Below are 18,487 nucleotides of genomic sequence, written 5' to 3' on the forward strand. Positions count from 1 at the left end.
TCGTCTTCACTTTTTCCATGACGAGTATACTCGTCAGAAACAGTTAACTGGTTACTATGATTTCACTTGACATAGAGAACTACGTGACCAAATGACGAATGAGATACTCTTATCATTTTCATTTTTCACATTTTGTTAAAATTTCATTTTGCTGCTATTGCAGTCCACGGTCATGATTTGGAAAATTTAATAATTAATCAATTCGTCGCTGTCGATCTGAACTTCGTGCAAACCATACGCAGGATTTACGCTCAACATATATTAACTGCGAGTTTCAAAATATTTTAACTTGAAAATATGAAGTGAAAAACGTAAAATACTTCAGACATCTTCAAGTTTACGAATATATTTTAGTTTTCGCTAAAATTGCAATTTAAGCTGCAAATTGTCGCTACTTATTACTCACGACGAATATACTCGTCTTCACTTTTTTCATGACGAGTATACTCGTCAGAAACAGTTAACTGGTCTCTATGATTTCACTCGACATAGAGAACTACGTGACCAAATGACGAATGAGATACTCTTATCATTTTCATTTTTCATACTTTGTTAAAATTTGATTTTGCTGTTAATGCAGTCCTTGGTCATGATTTGGAAAATTTAATAATTAATCAATTCGTCGCTGTCGATCTGAACTTCGTGCAAACCTTACGCAGGATTTACGCACAACATTTATCGACTGCGAGTTTCAAAACATTTTAACTTGAAAATATGAAGTGAAAAACGTAAAATATTTCAGACATCTTCAAGTTTACGAATATATTTTAGTTTTCGCTAAAATTGCAATTTAAGCTGCAAATTGTCGCTACTTATTACTCGTGACGAATATACTCGTCTTCACTTTTTCCATGACGAGTATACTCGTCAGATACAGTTAACTGGTTACTATGATTTCACTTGACATAGAGAACTACGTGACCAAATGACGAATGAGATACTCTTATCATTTTCATTTTTCATACTTTGTTAAAATTTGATTTTGCTGCTATTGCAGTCCTTGGTCATGATTTGGAAAATTTAATAATTAATCAATTCGTCGCTGTCGATCTGAACTCCGTGCAAACCTTACGCAGGATTTACGCTTAACATTTATCGACTGCGAGTTTCAAAATATTGTAACTTGAAAATATGAAGTTAAAAACGTAAAATATTCCAGACATCTTCAAGTTTACGAATATATTTTAGTTTTCGCTAAAATTGCAATTTAAACTGCAAATTCTCGCTACTTATTACTCACGACGAATATACTCGTCTTCTCTTTTTCCATGACGAGTATACTCGTCAGAAACAGTTAACTGGTCTCTATGATTTCACTTGACATAGAGAACTACGTGACCAAATGACGAATGAGATTCTCTTATCACTCTGCATTTTAGTCAGGCGTTTTGCGTCATGGTTGATGCTTGCACAAGTCAGTCGTGCAAGTAACAGTCTACAAAGGAATGCTTCGTACGATCACAGTAAAAAACCAGTCGACAAGATCAGTGATCCAGCGATAACAATACTCCAACCTGAGAATTCACAAGAATTTCCCACAATTCAAATTAAAGGAGCATCAATTGATAATTAAATATTCTCAAAATGGGTTCCATATTAAGTAATTTTTACCGACATCCCGACGATGATGTCTTTGATCCAGACGTAGGATTAACCAGGAAAGAAAAGAGGCTCGTAAAAGAAACTTGGAACATACTCAATGCGGATTCTATTAATACTGGCGTCGCCATTATGTCAAGGTGAAATTTTCTCCTTATGTGTATTATTAAAAATAATCACTTGTGATTTATTTCAGTTATTTTAAGCAGTACCCGCAGTACCAGAAAGTATTTCCAGCGTTCAAGGATATACCAGTGGACGAATTGCCAACTAATAACACGTTTAAAGCGCATTGTCAATTTATTATCGCCACTTTAAACAACGCTTTCTGCGCGCTGGACGACATTTGCTTGATGAATGCGGTATTGCATTCTACTGGACAAAGGCACGGCAGAAGAGGCCAAAGCAGACAAGAGTTTATCGTATGTTTATTTACTTTTCTTTCTGCTTCGTTAAAATGGATACTTTTACTCCATTTTGAAAGGGTTAAGAATTAACACTGTGGGTTAAATACACAGGGTGTAAAGGAAAAATTTTAATGGGGGATTCTAGAGGTCAAAATAAGACGAAAATCAAGAATAACAATTTGTTGATGGAGGCTTCGTTAGAAAGTTATTGACAAAATTCAAAATTATTAATAAAATTTGTTCAAATGCACGAATTTTTTTCTCGAAGGTGGATAGGATTTCGGGGGTATGTGTGTTCATCAAAAATGATTGTAATTCACCCTGTAATCAGAAATAATTTTTTGAGAATGATTTGAAATTTTTTGATTTTGTCGAAAAATTTGTCTAAATATGCGAATTTTTTTCTCGAAAGGGCGTAGGATTTTGGGGGTATGTGTATTCACCAAAAATGATTGTAATTAACACCCCTAGGCAAAAATAATTTTTTTTGAACGATTTGAAATTTTTTAATTTTGACGATAAATTTCACTACTCGAATTTTTTTCTCGAAACTGGATAGGATTTCGGGAGTATATGTATTGACCAAAAATGACTATAATTGACCACTGCAACTGAAAATAATTTTTTTAGAACGATTTGAAATTTTTTAATTTTGTCGAAAAATTTAGGCACCTACCACGTATCGATTTTTCTTAGCAATTAGTTTTTGATTTTTTGTAATTTTGTTTGACGCTTCACAGAAAAGTTGTTTAGTACTTTTTTGTAGGTATCCATGTACTCTACTTTCTCCTAAAATTTCATTGAAATATATTCACTATTATAGGAGTTATGGTCATTTGAAAATTGGACCATTTTTATGGAGTTTTTCTCATTTTACGGACTGAATTATCAACTTTTCGAATATTTTTGCAATTTCTACGTATTCTTCACTAAAATACACGTTGTTTGCATTTTTGAAAATTAAAATCCTTCAATCTGTTCAGAAATTATGACATTTTAAAGATTCGCATGATATTTTCGGGCTACATTACTGGCCATAAACTATATTTTCGATTAACAATTTTTTTTCTCGAAAGTGCGTAGGATTTCGGCGGTATATGTATTGATCAAAAATGACTATAATTGACCCCTGCAACTGAAAATAATTTTTTTAGAACGATTTGAAATTTTTTAATTTTGACGAAAAATTTAGGCACCTACCCCCTATCGATTTTTCTTAGCAATTGGTTTTTGATTTTTTGTAATTTTGTTTGACGCTCTACAGAAAAGTTGTTTAGTACTTTTTTGTCGGTATCCATGAACTCTACTTCCTCCTAAAATTTCATTGAAATATATTCACTATTATAGGAGTTATGGTCATTTGAAAATTGAACCATTTTTATGGAGTTTTTCCCATTTTACGGACTGAATTATCAACTTTTCGAATATTTTTGCAATTTCTACGTATACTTCACTAAAATACACGTTGTTCGCATTTTTGAAAATTAAGATCCTTCAATCCGTTCAGAAATTATGATATTTTAAAGATTCGCATGAAATTTTCGGGCTACATTTCTGGCCATAAACTATATTTACGATTAACAATTTTTTTCTCGAAAGTGCGTAGGATTTCGGTGGTATATGTATTGATCAAAAATGACTATAATTAACCCCTACATCTGAAAATAATTTTTTTAGAACGATTTGAAATTTTTTAATTTTGTCGAATTTAGGCAGCCACCCCCTATCGTTTTTCCTTAGCAATTGGTTTTTGATTTTTTGTAATTTTGTCTGACGCTTTACGGAAAAGTTGTTTAGTACTTTTTTGTAGGTATCCATGACCTCTAATTTTTCCTAAAATTTCATTGATATATATTCATTATTATAAGAGTTATGGTCATTTGAAAATAGGACCATTTTTATGGAGTTTTTCTCATTTTACGGACTGAATTATCAACTTTTCGAATATTTTTTGCAATTTCTACGTATACTCCACTAGAATACACGTTGTTTGCATTTTTGAAAATTAAAATCCTTCAATCTGTTCAGAAATTATGACATTTTAAAGATTCGCTCGGGGTACATTTCTGGCCATAAACTATATTTACGATTAACAATTTTTTTCTCGAAAGTGCGTAGGATTTCGGGGGTATATGTATTGATCAAAAATGACTATAATTGACCCCTACAACTGAAAATAATTTTTTTAGAATGATTTGAAATTTTTTAATTTTGTCGAAAAATTTAGTCACCTACCCCCTATCGATTTTTCTTAGCAATTGGTTTTTGATTTTTTGTAATTTTGTTTGACGCTCTACAGAAAAGTTGTTTAGTACTTTTTTGTAGGTATCCATGACATCTACTTTTTCCTAAAATTTCATTGAAATATATTCGCTATTATAGGAGTTATGGTCATTTGAAAATTCGGACCACTTTTATGGAGTTTTTTTCATTTTACGGACTGAATTATCAACTTTTCGAATATTTTTGCAATTTCTACGTATACTTCACTAAAATACACGTTGTTCGCATTTTTAAAAATTAAGATCCTTCAATCTGTTCAGAAATTACGACATTTTAAAGATTTGCATTAAAATTTTCGGGCTACATTTCTGGCCATAAACTATATTTCCGATTAGCAATTTTTTTCTCGAAAGTGCGTAGGATTTCGGGGGTATATATATTGATCAAAAATGACTACAATTGACCCACACATCTGAAAATAATTTTTTTAGAACGATTTGAAATTTTTTAATTTTGTCGAAAAATTTAGGCACCTACCCCCTATCGATTTTCCTTTGCAATTGGTTTTTCATTTTTTGTAATTTTGTTTGACGCTTTACAGAAAAGTTGTCTAGTACTTTTTTGTAGGTATCCATGAACTCTACTTCCTCCTAAAATTTCATTGAAATATATTCGCTATTATAGGAGTTATGGTCATTTGAAAATTGGACCATTTTTATGGAGGTTTTCTCATTTTACGGACTGAATGATCAACTTTCCGTATATTTTTGCAATTTCTACGTATACTTCACTAAAATACACGTTGTTTGCATTTTCGAAAATTAAAATCCTTCAATCTGTTCAGAAATTACGACATTTTAAAGATTCGCATGAAATTTTCGGGCTACATTTCTGGCAATTAACTATATTTTCGATTAACAATTTTTTTTCTCGAAAATGCGTAGGATTTCGAGGTATGTCTATTTACAAAAAATGCTTGTAATTGACCCCAGAAACTGAATGTAATTTTTTTTAAACGATTTGGAATTTTTGTAATTTCACCGAAAAATTTGACCTCCTTCCTGAATTTTTTTCTCGAAAATGCGTAGGATTTCAGGTGTATGTGTATCCACCAAAAATGTTTGTAATTGCCCCCCGCAACTGAAAATATTTTTTCCAGAACGATTTGAAATTTTTTAATTTCACCGAAAAATTTCATCACCTACTCGAATTTTTTTCTCGAAACTGAGTAGGATTTCGAATATATGTCTATTCACCAAAAATGATTGTAATTGACCCCCACAACTGAAAATATTTTTTCCAGAACGATTTGAAATTTTTGAATTTAATTGTTAATAACTTTTTAACGAAGCCTCCATCAACAAATTGATATTCTTGATTTTCGTCTTATTTTGGCCTCTAGAATCCCCCATTAACATTTTTCCCAGAGGTGCCCGGACTCCCAGTATATATATCCTCTAACAACATTGACAATTATCAACGTTAGTCATTAATCTTATCAAACATATCTATTAGATAAATATTGATAAAATCTGTTGGATCAGATAGTCCTAACATGTAGTAGGTCGTTGAATTTGCCCCTTTAAATAAAACAACTTTTGTAAGAACACTTTTTTCATACCTTTAATCCCTCATGAGATACTCCAACATTCGCACTTAAACGTAACACCCTGTATACATGTCTCTCCGAAATTTCATGCGTATCTTTAAAACGTCATAACTTCTGAACGGATCGGACGATTTTAATGTTTCAAAATGCAAACTACGTATATTTTAGTACAGAATATGTAGATGTTCCATGAACATTCGAAAAGTTGTTCCTTAACCCCGTAAACTCACAAAAACCTCATGAAAATGGTCCAATTTTCAAACGGCCATAACTCCTACAATAGTGAGTGTATCTCATACAAATTTTGGGAGGAATTAAAGATCGTGGATACCTACAAAAAAGTTCTAAACAACTTTTCTGTAGAGCGTCAAACAAAATTACAAAAAATCAAAAACCAATTGCTAAGAAAAATCGATAGGGGGTAGATGCCTAAATTTTTCGACAAAATTAAAAAATTTCAAATCGCTCTAAAAAAATTATTTTCAGTTGCAGGGGCCAATTATAGTCATTTTTGATCAATACATATTCCCTCGAAATCCTACGCACTTTCGAGAAAAAAATTGCTAATCGTAAATATAGTTTTTGGCCAGAAATGTAACCCGAAAATTTCATGCGAATCTTTAAAATGTCATAATTTCTGAACGGATTGAAGGATCTTAATTTTCAAAAATGCAAACAACGTGTATTTTAGTGAAGTATATATAGAAATTGCAAAAATATTCGAAAAGTTGATCATTCAGTCCGTAAAATGAGAAAAACTCCATAAAAATGGTCCAGTTTTCAAATGACCATAACTCCTATAATAGTGAATATATTTCAATGAAATTTTAGGAGAAAGTAGAGTTCATGGATACCTACAAAAAAGTACTAAACAACTTTTCTGTAGAGCGTCAAACAAAATTACAAAAAATAAAAAACCAATTGCTAAGGAAAATCGATAGGGGGTAGGTGCCTAAATTTTTCGACAAAATTAAAAAATTTCAAATCGTTCTAAAAAAATTATTTTCAGTTGCAGGGGGCAATTATAGTCATTTTTGATCAATACATATACCCCCGAAATCCTACGCACTTTTGAGAAAAAAATTGCTAATCGTAAATATAGTTTTTGGCCAGAAATGTAACCCGAAAATTTCATGCGAATCTTTAAAATGTCATAATTTCTGAACGGATTGAAGGATTTTAATTTTCAAAAATGTAAACAACGTGTATTTTAGTGAAGTATACGCAGAAATTGCAAAAATATTCGAAAAGTTGATAATTCAGTCCGTAAAATGAGAAAAACTCCATAAAAATGGTGCAATTTTCAAATGATCATAACTCTTATAATAGTGAATATATTTCAATGAAATTTTAGGAGGAAGTAGAGTTCGTGGATACCTACAAAAAAGTACTAAACAACTTTTCTGTAGAGCGTCAAACAAAATTATAAAAAATCAAAAACCAATTGCTAAGAAAAATCGATAGGGGGTAGGTGCCTAAATTTTTCGACAAAATTATAAAATTTCAAATCGTACTGGAAAAAATATTATTAGCTGTGGGTGTCAATTACAATAATTTTTGGTGAATAGACGTACTCTGGAATTTCTACGTATTTTCAAGAAAAAAATTCCTTACCGAAAATGTAATGAGTGGCCATTAATGTTACCTTATGCGAATGTTTAAAACATCATAACTCCGGAAAGAATTCGAGGATTTTAACGTTTCAAAATGCAAACAACGCGTATTTTGCCAAAGAATATGTAGAAATTTCAAAAATGTTTGGATACTTGTTCTTTAACCCCGTAAAAAGTTAAAACCCCCATAAAAATGGCCCAATTTTTCAACGGCCATAACTCCTAGAATAGTCAATATATTGCATTGAAATTGTGGATGGAAGTAGAGTTCATGGATACCTACAAAAAAGTACTAAACAACTTTTCTGTAGAGCGTCAAACAAAATTACAAAAAATCAAAAACCAATTGCTAAGAAAAATCGATAGGGGGTAGGTGCCTAAATTTTTCGTCAAAATTAAAAAATTTCAAATCGTTCTAAAAAAATTATTTTCAGATGTAGGGGCCAATTATAGTCATTTTTGATCAATACATATACCCCCGAAATCCTACGCATTTGCGAGAAAAAAATTGCTAATCGAAAATATAGTTTATGGCCAGAAATGTAACCCGAAAATTTCATGCGAATCTTTAAAATGTCATAATTTCTGAACGGATTGAAGGATTTTAATTTTCGAAAATGCAAACAACGTGTATTTTAGTGAAGTATACGTAGAAATTGCAAAAATATTCGAAAAGTTGATAATTCAGTCCGTAAAATGAGGAAAACTCCATAAAAATGGTCCAATTTTCAAATGACCACAACTCCTATAATAGTGAATATATTTCAATGAAATTTTAGGAGGAAGTAGAGTTCGTGGATACCTACAAAAAAGTACTAAACAACTTTTCTGTAGAGCGCCAAACAAAATTACAAAAAATCAAAAACCAATTGCTAAGAAAAATCGATAGGGGGTAGGTGCCTAAATTTTTCGACAAAATTAAAAAATTTCAAATCGTTGTAAAAAAATTATTTTCAGTTGCAGGGGGCAATTATAGTCATTTTTGATCAATACATATTCCCTCGAAATCCTACGCACTTTCGAGAAAAAAATTGCTAATCGTAAATATAGTTTTTGGCCAGAAATGTAACCCGAAAATTTCATGCGAATCTTTAAAATGTCATAATTTCTGAACGGATTGAAGGATCTTAATTTTCAAAAATGCAAACAACGTGTATTTTAGTGAAGTATACATAGAAATTGCAAAAATATTCGAAAAGTTGATAATTCAGTCCGTAAAATGAGGAAAACTCCATAAAAATGGTCCAATTTTCAAATGACCACAACTCCTATAATAGTGAATATATTTCAATGAAATTTTAGGAGGAAGTAGAGTTCGTGGATACCTACAAAAAAGTACTAAACAACTTTTCTGTAGAGCGCCAAACAAAATTACAAAAAATCAAAAACCAATTGCTAAGGAAAATCGATAGGGGGTGGGTGCCTAAATTTTTCGTCAAAATTAAAAAATTTCAAATCGTTCTAAAAAAATTATTTTCAGATGTAGGGGCCAATTATAGTCATTTTTGATCAATACATATACCCCCGAAATCCTACGCATTTGCGAGAAAAAAATTGCTAATCGAAAATATAGTTTATGGCCAGAAATGTAACCCGAAAATTTCATGCGAATCTTTAAAATGTCATAATTTCTGAACGGATTGAAGGATTTTAATTTTCGAAAATGCAAACAACGTGTATTTTAGTGAAGTATACGTAGAAATTGCAAAAATATTCGAAAAGTTGATAATTCAGTCCGTAAAATGAGAAAAACTCCATAAAAATGGTCCAATTTTCAAATGACCATAACTCCTATAATAGTGAATATATTTCAATGAAATTTTAGGAGGAAGTAGAGTTCATGGATACCTATAAAAAAGTACTAAACAACTTTTCCGTAAAGCGTCAAACAAAATGACAAAAAATTAAAAAACCAATTATTAAGAAAAATCGATAGGGGGTAGGTGACTAAATTCTTCGACAAAATTAAAAAATTTCAAATCGTTCTAAAAAAATTATTTTCAGTTGCAGGGGGCAATTATAATCATTTTTTATCAATACATATACCCCCGAAATCCTACGCACTTTCGAGAAAAAAATTGCTAATCGAAAATATAGTTTATGGCCAGAAATGTAGCCCGAAAATTTCATGCGAATCTTTAAAATGTCGTAATTTCTGAACGGATTGAAGGATCTTAATTTTCAAAAATGCAAACAACGTGTATTTTAGTGAAAAATACGTAGAAATTGCAAAAATATTCGAAAAGTTGATCATTCAGTCCGTAAAATGAGAAAAACTCCATAAAAATGGTGCAATTTTCAAATGACCATAACTCTTATAATAGTGAATATATTTCAATGAAATTTTAGGAGGAAGTAGAGTTCATGGATGCCTACAAAAAAGTACTAAACAACTTTTCTGTAGAGCGCCAAACAAAATTACAAAAAATCAAAAACCAATTGCTAAGAAAAATCGATAGGGGGTGGGTGCCTAAATTTTTCGACAAAATTAAAAAATTTCAAATCTTTCTACAAAAATTATTTTTGTCTAGGGGGGTTAATTACAATCATTTGTGGTCAATACACATACCCCCGAAATCCTACCCATTTTCTAGAAAAAAATTCGAGAAGATATGAAATATTTCGACAAAATTAAAAAATTTCAAATCGCTCTAAAAAAATTACTTTCGGTTGTAGAAATGCATTACGATCATTTTTGGTCATTACACATACCCTCGAAATCCTACGCAGTTTCGAGGAAAAAATTCTTTACCGAAAATCTAATTTGAAGCCAGAAATGCACCCCCGAAACATGCAAATGTTTAAAATGTCATAACTTCTGAACGGATTGGAGGATTTTAATGTTTCAAACGGCAAACAACGCGTATTTTGGTGTAGAATATGTAGAAATTTTAACAATATCGAAAAAGTAGTTCCTTGACCTCGTAATATGAGCAAAACACCATAAAAATTGTCCAATTTTCAAACAGCCACAACTCCTGCAATAGTGAATATATTTCAGTGAAACTTTTTTCTGAAGTGGAGTTCATGGGTATCTACAAAAAAGTATTAGACAACTTTTCTGTAGAGCGTCAAACAAAATTACAAAACATCAAAAACCAATTGCTAAGGAAAATCGATAGGGGGTAGGTGCCTAAATTCTTCGACAAAATTAAAAAATTTCAAATCGTTCTACAAAAATTATTTTTGTCTAGGGGGGTTAATTACAATCATTTGTGGTCAATACACATACCCCCGAAATCCTACCCATTTTCTAGAAAAAAATTCGAGAAGATATGAAATTTTTCGACAAAATTAATAAATTTCAAATCGTTTTGGAAAAATTATTTTCGATTGGGGGGGTCAATTGCAATCATTTTTGGTGAATAGGCATACCCCCGAAATCCTACCCATTTTCTAGAAAAAAATTCGAGAAGATATGAAATTTTTCGACAAAATTAATAAATTTCAAATCGTTTTGGAAAAATTATTTTCGATTGGGGGGGTCAATTGCAATCATTTTTGGTGAATAGGCATACCCCCGAAATCTTGCGCATTTTCGAGAAAAAAATTCATTACGGATGGAACTTTAAACGTTAATAACTTTTTAACGAAGCCTCCATCAACAAATTGGTATTCTTGATTTTCGTCTTATTTTGGCCCCTAGAATCCCCCAGAGAACACTTTTTTCATACCTTCAATCTCTCATGAGATATTCCAACATTCGCACTTAAACGTGACACCCTGTATATAGATCCTCTAACAACATTGACAACTATCAACGTTCGTCATTAATCTAATCAAACATTTCCATTAGATAAATATTGATAAAATCTGTTGGAACCTATATATATATCTTCTTATTATACATAACACGACAATATTATATTATTATACATTTCAGGATTTAAAAGGAGTGATGATGAAAGTAATGAAAGATGCCTTAAAAACGAAATTTTCCTCCGAAGTGGAAGCTGCCTGGGATAAGATGATCGACGTAGCATTTTCAAAAATATTCGAAGGAATGGAGAACCGCGTGTCCCAAGATGGAGGACACAAACAATCTCAGTGAAGATCTGTCTCCGTTTCGCTATCCACTCGAGTGGTATCAGTGATTTCATCGCTGCTTTCAGGGCTCCCTTTTATCCTATTTTTCTTTTCCGCTTTTCCTTCGAAGGTTTCTTTATGGTTCAATTTTCTATCGCATTAAACACATATTATTGAATTTTCTAACCTCTCTTTCCTACATAACGGGAAATAAACTGATAGCAACTCCCTCAGTGGTGTTTACTTGTAGTTAGTTTTGCGAAAACGGTGCCTGATTCTGTAGAAAATCGTAGCGCAGATCAGTGTTACCAATGTTCCGAATAAACCGAGCAAAATCGCCAGGAGAACGATATCGACTTGTACCCAAGGATCTTTCTCTTCTTCGTAAATGGCGCTGGGCTCGAGAGTTATCGGGAAACTGCAGTCGCAATGATTGTCTTTCGATTGGGTTTATTTATTTACGGTGAAATACAGTTAATCCTGTGAGTATTCGACCTTCGTTGCTTATGGGAGAAATTTATTGAAATTAAACGATGCATGTAAGATTTTGCAATAAACTTTTTGATATAAAAATCATAAAAAGCAGAGTTTTTTTGGTTTACTTCCGTAAATGATGGGAATTTTGAAAAATACTTCAAACAAAGATTATAGACCTCAACAAAATACATATTTTATGTCCTATTGAGTTTTGTAATACAGACAATAGTTTTTAAGAAAAACGATATTAAATGCTCCAAATCTAAATATCATAGTTTTTTTATTTATTTCCGTAAATAATAGGAATTTTGAAAAACACTTCAGATAAAAGTTGTAGATTTCATCAAAATACACATTTTGTGTCATATTGATTTTTGCCATGAAGACTATAGTTTTTGAGAAAAACGATATTAAATGCTCGAAACATAAAAATCATGGTTTTCTTTATATACTACTGTAAATAATAGGAATATTGAAAAACACTTCAGACAAAAATTGTAGATCTTACCAAAATATATATTTTACGTTCTATTGAGTTTTGTCATAGAGACAATAGTTTTTGAGGAAAACGATATTAAATGCCCAAAACAAAAAAATCATTTTTTTTATTTACTTCCTCAAATAATGGGAATTTTAAAAAGAACTTCAAATGAAAGTTGTAGACCTCATCAAAATACATATTTTATGTCCTATTGAGTTTTGTAATATAGACAATAATTTTTAAGAAAAACGATATTAAATGCTCAAAACATAAAAATCATATTTTTTTATTTATTTCCGTAAATAATAGGAATTTTGAAAAACACTTCAGATAAAAGTTGTAGATTTCATCAAAATACACATTTTGTGTCATATTGATTTTTGCCAGGAAGACTATAGTTTTTGAGAAAAACGATATTAAATGCTCGAAACATAAAAATCATGGTTTTTTTTATATACTACCGTAAATAATAGGAATATTGAAAAACACTTCAGACAAAAATTGTAGATCTTACCAAAATATATATTTTATGTTCTATTGAGTTTTGTCATACAGACAATAGTTTTTGAGAAAAACAATATTAAATTCTCAAGACATAAAAATCATAGTTTTTTTATTTATTTCCGTAAATGATAGGAATTTTGAAAAACACTTCACATAAAATTTGTAGACCTCGTCAAAATACACATTTTATGTCCTATTGATTTTTGCCATGAGGACTATAGTATTTGAGAAAAACGATATTAAATGCTCGAAACCTAAATATCATAGTTTTTTTATTTACCTCCGTAAATAATGGGAATTTTGAAAAACACTTCAGACAAAAATTGTAGATCTTACCAAAATATATATTTTATGTTCTATTGAGTTTTGTCATAGAGACAATAGTTTTTGAAGAAAACGATATTAAATGCTCAAAACATAAACATCATGGTTTTTTTTATTTATTTCCGTACATAATAATAATTTTGAAAAATATTTCTCACAAAGATTGTAGACCTCATCAAAATACATATTTTATGTCTTATTGAGTTTTGTCATACAGACAATAGTTTTTGAGAAAAACGATATTAAATACTCAAAAAACAAAAAAATCATTTTCTTTATTTACATCCTTAAATAATGGGAATTTTGAAAAATACTTCAAATAAAAGTTGTAGACCTCATCAAAATACATATTTTATGTCCTATTGATTTTTGTCATACAGACAATAGTTTTTGAGAAAAACAATATTAAATGCTCAAAACATAAAAATCATAGTTTTTTTATTTATTTCCGTAAATAATAGGAATTTTGAAAAACACTTTAGATAAAAGTTGTAGATTTCATCAAAATACACATTTTGTGTCATATTGATTTTTGCCAGGAAGACTATAGTTTTTGAGAAAAACGATATTAAATGCTCGCAACCTAAATATCATAGTTTTTTTATTTACCTCCGTAAATAATGGGAATTTTGAAAAACACTTCAGATAAAAGTTGTAGATTTCATCAAAATACACATTTTGTGTCATATTGATTTTTGCCAGGAAGACTATAGTTTTTGAGAAAAACGATATTAAATGCTCGCAACCTAAATATCATAGTTTTTTTATTTACCTCCGTAAATAATGGGAATTTTGAAAAACACTTCAGATAAAAGTTGTAGATTTCATCAAAATACACATTTTGTGTCATATTGATTTTTGCCAGGAAGACTATAGTTTTTGAGAAAAACGATATTAAATGCTCGAAACCTAAATATCATAGTTTTCTATTTACCTCCGTAAATAATGGGAATTTTGAAAAACACTTCAGACAAAAATTGTAGATCTTACCGAAATATATATTTTATGTTCTATTGAGTTTTGTCATAGAGACAATAGTTTTTGAGGAAAACGATATTAAATGCTCAAAACATAAATATCATAGTTTTTTTATTTATTTCCGTAAATAATAGGAATTTTGAAAAACACTTCAGATAAAAGTTGTAGATTTCATCAAAATACACATTTTGTGTCATATTGATTTTTGCCAGGAAGACTATAGTTTTTGAGAAATACGATATTAAATGCTCGAAACCTAAATATCATAGTTTTCTATTTACCTCCGTAAATAATGGGAATTTTGAAAAACACTTCAGACAAAAATTGTAGATCTTACCGAAATATATATTTTATGTTCTATTGAGTTTTGTCATAGAGACAATAGTTTTTGAGGAAAACGATATTAAATGCTCAAAACATAAACATCATGGTTTTTTTTATTTATTTCCGAACATAATGAGAATTTTGAAAAATACTTCAAACAAAGATTGTAGACCTCATCAAAATACATATTCTATGTCCTATTGAGTTTTGTAATACAGACAATAGTTTTTAAGAAAAACGATATTAAATGCTCAAAAAACAAAAAAATCATTTTCTTTATTTACATCCTTAAATAATGGGAATTTTGAAAAATACTTCAAATAAAAGTTGTAGACCTCATCAAAATACATATTTTATGTCGTATTGAGTTTTGTAATACAGACAATAGTTTTTAAGAAAAACGATATTAAATGCTCAAAACTTCATCTAACTCATCCAACAGAAATCAAGTTTTATTTTTTATTTCATTAGTTAATACTAGAAAGGAATACATCAAAGCTCCTCCCTCACCCACTTGTTTTCTGTATCATTAGATTTTTAATTTCAATTTTAACAGATCTAACTCAAACCTAAACCTAAACCTAAATCTAAAACATTAAATTAAACTGTTCGTTATAGAAGAAATGAAACAACTTCATATAAACTAAAAAATAAACCTAGTTGTTCTAAAAAACGAAAACAATGCGGATAGAACAATATCATGAAAACTAAAAAATAGTTTCCAATAAAAAGAAAAACAAAATAAAGTGAAATTATCAAACGAAAACTAAAAAATAAAGATATTCGTTTCAAAATCATTTTTCTCAGAAAGTGTTATCTTTATGACAAAAATCAATACAGAATAAAATGTGTATTTTGATGAGGTCTACAACTTTTATCTGAAGTGTTTTTAAAAATTCCTATTATTTACGGAAGTAAATAAAAAAAACCATGATTTTTATGTTTTGACCATTTAATATCGTTTTACTCAAAAACTATAGTCTCCACTGCAAAAATCAATAGGACATAAAATGTGTATTTTGATAGATTCTACAACTTTTATCTGAAGTGTTTTTCAAAATTCCTATTATTTAAGGAAGTAAATAAAAAAATTATGATTTTTATGTTTTAAATATTTAATATCGTTTTTCTCAAAAACTATTGTCTCCATAGCAAAAATTAATACGACATAAAACATGTATTTTGATGAGGTCTACAACTTTTATCTGAAGTGTTTTTAAAAATTCCCATTATTTAAGGAAGTAAATAAAAAAATTATGATTTTTATGTCTTGAGAATTTAATATTGTTTTTCTCAAAAACTATTGTCTGTATGACAAAAATCAATAGGACATAAAATGTGTATTTTGATGGATTCTACAACTTTTATCTGAAGTGTTTCTCAAAATTCCTATTATTTACGGAAATAAATAAAAAAAACCATGATTTTTATGTTTTGTGCATTTAATATCGTTTTTCTCAAAAACTATAGTCTCCACTGCAAAAATCAATAGGACATAAAATGTGTATTTTGATGGATTCTACAACTTTTATCTGAACTATTTTTCAAAATTCTCATCATTTACGAAAACAAATAAAAAAAACTATTTTTATCGTTTTTTCATGGTTTCCGTTATGGAAATAAAATTGGCGCCAATTTTCACTCTCATACCCCTCATCAGCATGTCAAAATACGTGAGAATCCAGAATATAAACAAAATCGGAGTTATGTCCTTTTCGGAAGTACACTCTAAAAAATTTATTGCAAAACTTTATAAATGCATTCGTTGATATAAATTATATTTATAGATATTTCAGGTTAAAATATTTGTAAAATGCCTTTAGAATATTTATAAATAAATATAAAGCATTGTTATATAGTTAGAATTTGAAAAAAAAAATAACGAATAAAAAAAAATTCTAAGTCCCAAAGAGAGACTCGAACCTACGGTAAAAAAGCTTCCAGCGGTTCCACAGTCGAACACTCTAACGTTGCGCCAACGATCCTGTTGAAAACATCGTTGATTTTTTAGGATATGTTGCGCTCAACGGTTGGTTTATTTTATTTCTTTCAATTGTTATGTAATTCTGCTTAGTGTAGAAACATTAAACAGTGTACAAAACACTCGTATATTGAAGAATGCATAAAAATTCAACGTGTAAGTTACTCTAATACGCAGAAAATGAGGAAAAAATCGGTTTTTATTTTTTTTCACTGCGGCGCACCAAAATGAAAAATCTGAAAAAAATTGAGAATAATAGTAATAGCAATACGTGTTTACTGTAAAAGTATAAAAGTAGTTCCGGGCCTCCTTCGATACGTAATTGGCATTTTTCGGCATTTTTTGCGGTTTTTTATTTTTTACTACCTGGTTCTCCGATCAAAAAATCTGAAAATCTCCCAAAATATGTGTCCCAGTACCCGAAGTGTCTCTGAATTTTTTTACATTTTTTTACTCAATAGGTTAAGAGAAATTGTTGAAAAACATGATTTTCGTTTTCACCCCATTACTACCCCCACGGTCGAGATTTCAAGTTAAAAATTTGCACACATGGTTTTTTTTGGATAAGCTATCGAATGACCTATCGTTCGTTCAATTCGGTTTGGAGGCACATTTGACCCCCTTATTCGGCTATACCCTTTCTCTCACGAGCAACGAGGGTGCGAATACTTTTGGGACTGACTGTATCTACTCACGAGTGCTCCGTTTCTCCTTTCTCGATAGTATCGAACGCATTCGCGACCGCTCTGTCGAGGTCTTTCCCCAATTGCGCGAACGCAGACTTCCCTAACCAGTCCGCCAGGTCGCTTCGATTGATCTGACGCAGTCTGTGCGTCAGGGCTTCGTGGGTGTTGCCCCTGCCCTCTGCCGGAGAACCGTTCCAGTGGATCAGGTGACGAATGCAAGGAATCTCGTCGTCCACGTCGCGTTCTGTGTTTTAAAATAATGGAAAACGTGGGAACGTTCGCCAATCGGTCAGAGCAACTAACGAAGGTTAACTTCAATTTACCAGCTGCTGCCAAGCTGTTCGGTAATTCATAACTCGTGTAATGGAGGGCAGCAATTAGGCGTCGACACTCGAACGGATTGAGTCGCGCTGCCAAATATTCCAGCTCGTTTAAGTTAACATCGATCGTACTAAACGCTCCGTGTTGCGATAAAATAATTAGAAAAGACAGAGACGCATACCATCCGCGCATTGTTAACCTCTTAGGCACGATGCGCCACTCAGTGTGGCCAGATCGGGCATAATTGAGTGTATCGAAATCGACATTAGTAACGACGAACTTCCTTACCGTCTGAGGGAGTGGTGGGGATAGCAGGTATATACTATCGTATGAGCTCGTGTACGTGAGCTCGACACTTCTCGGGCAACTTCGGGAATTAGACAGAGAGCGCTAGTGTGAGTCTTTCCTTGTTGCTCTTGCAACAGCTGAAATACGATCTCGCGATAATCAGCATACGATTCCAAGTTTCGACTGCCACTGCATTTTTATTTTCGAACCTATGTAAGATATAACGAAAGTATTATAATGAAAGAGAAATTTCGACAATTTTTTTTGGCGGGAATACACGTTTTAAGACCCCCTAATTACATTGTGGCTATTAACCTCTTAACGTTCATGCCTGAGACTGACTGCTTTGAAAAACGATATTTGTTTAATCTATTGGTTTAAGGGACGATAATATTTGTTTTCTTTCAAATTATACGTTGGATACAACATTGGAAGTAACAAAAACTGCATTTTTAGAAACAAATCCAATAAAGAAGACTGATAATTCTTGGTTAACCCGAAAAATATGAGCGTTGAGGAGTTGAAGAAAACGAAATTTCTTTTTTCGTGGAAAAATTTAGGCATCTTTCTGAATTTTTTTCTCGAAAATGCGTAGGATTTCGGGGGTATGTCTGTTCACCAAAAATGATTGTAATTGACCCCTGCA

The 18,487-nt window shown here is 31.0% G+C and overlaps 2 protein-coding genes across 2 annotated transcripts; one reads left to right on the forward strand and one right to left on the reverse strand.

Moving 5' to 3' along the window:
• Positions 1-1,266: 1,266 nt before the first annotated feature.
• LOC143349400 (globin-like) lies at positions 1,267-11,502 on the forward strand. The gene is made up of 3 exons (XM_076780630.1): positions 1,267-1,739; positions 1,796-2,021; positions 11,335-11,502. Exons 1-3 carry the CDS (start codon positions 1,585-1,587, stop codon positions 11,500-11,502), a joined length of 549 nt encoding a protein of 182 aa, XP_076636745.1. The 5' UTR covers positions 1,267-1,584.
• A 215-nt stretch (positions 11,503-11,717) lies between these two features.
• LOC143349399 (uncharacterized) lies at positions 11,718-17,954 on the reverse strand. Its single transcript, XM_076780629.1, has 3 exons — positions 17,556-17,954; positions 17,242-17,476; positions 11,718-11,895 (listed from the first exon to the last, which is right to left on the reverse strand). The coding sequence occupies exons 1-3, from the start codon at positions 17,743-17,745 to the stop codon at positions 11,718-11,720; spliced, it is 603 nt and encodes a 200-aa protein (XP_076636744.1). The 5' UTR covers positions 17,746-17,954.
• Between the last annotated feature and the right edge of the window lie 533 nt (positions 17,955-18,487).

Source organism: Colletes latitarsis, chromosome 13 (genome assembly GCF_051014445.1).
Source record: "Colletes latitarsis isolate SP2378_abdomen chromosome 13, iyColLati1, whole genome shotgun sequence".
Lineage (NCBI taxonomy): Eukaryota > Metazoa > Arthropoda > Insecta > Hymenoptera > Colletidae > Colletes > Colletes latitarsis.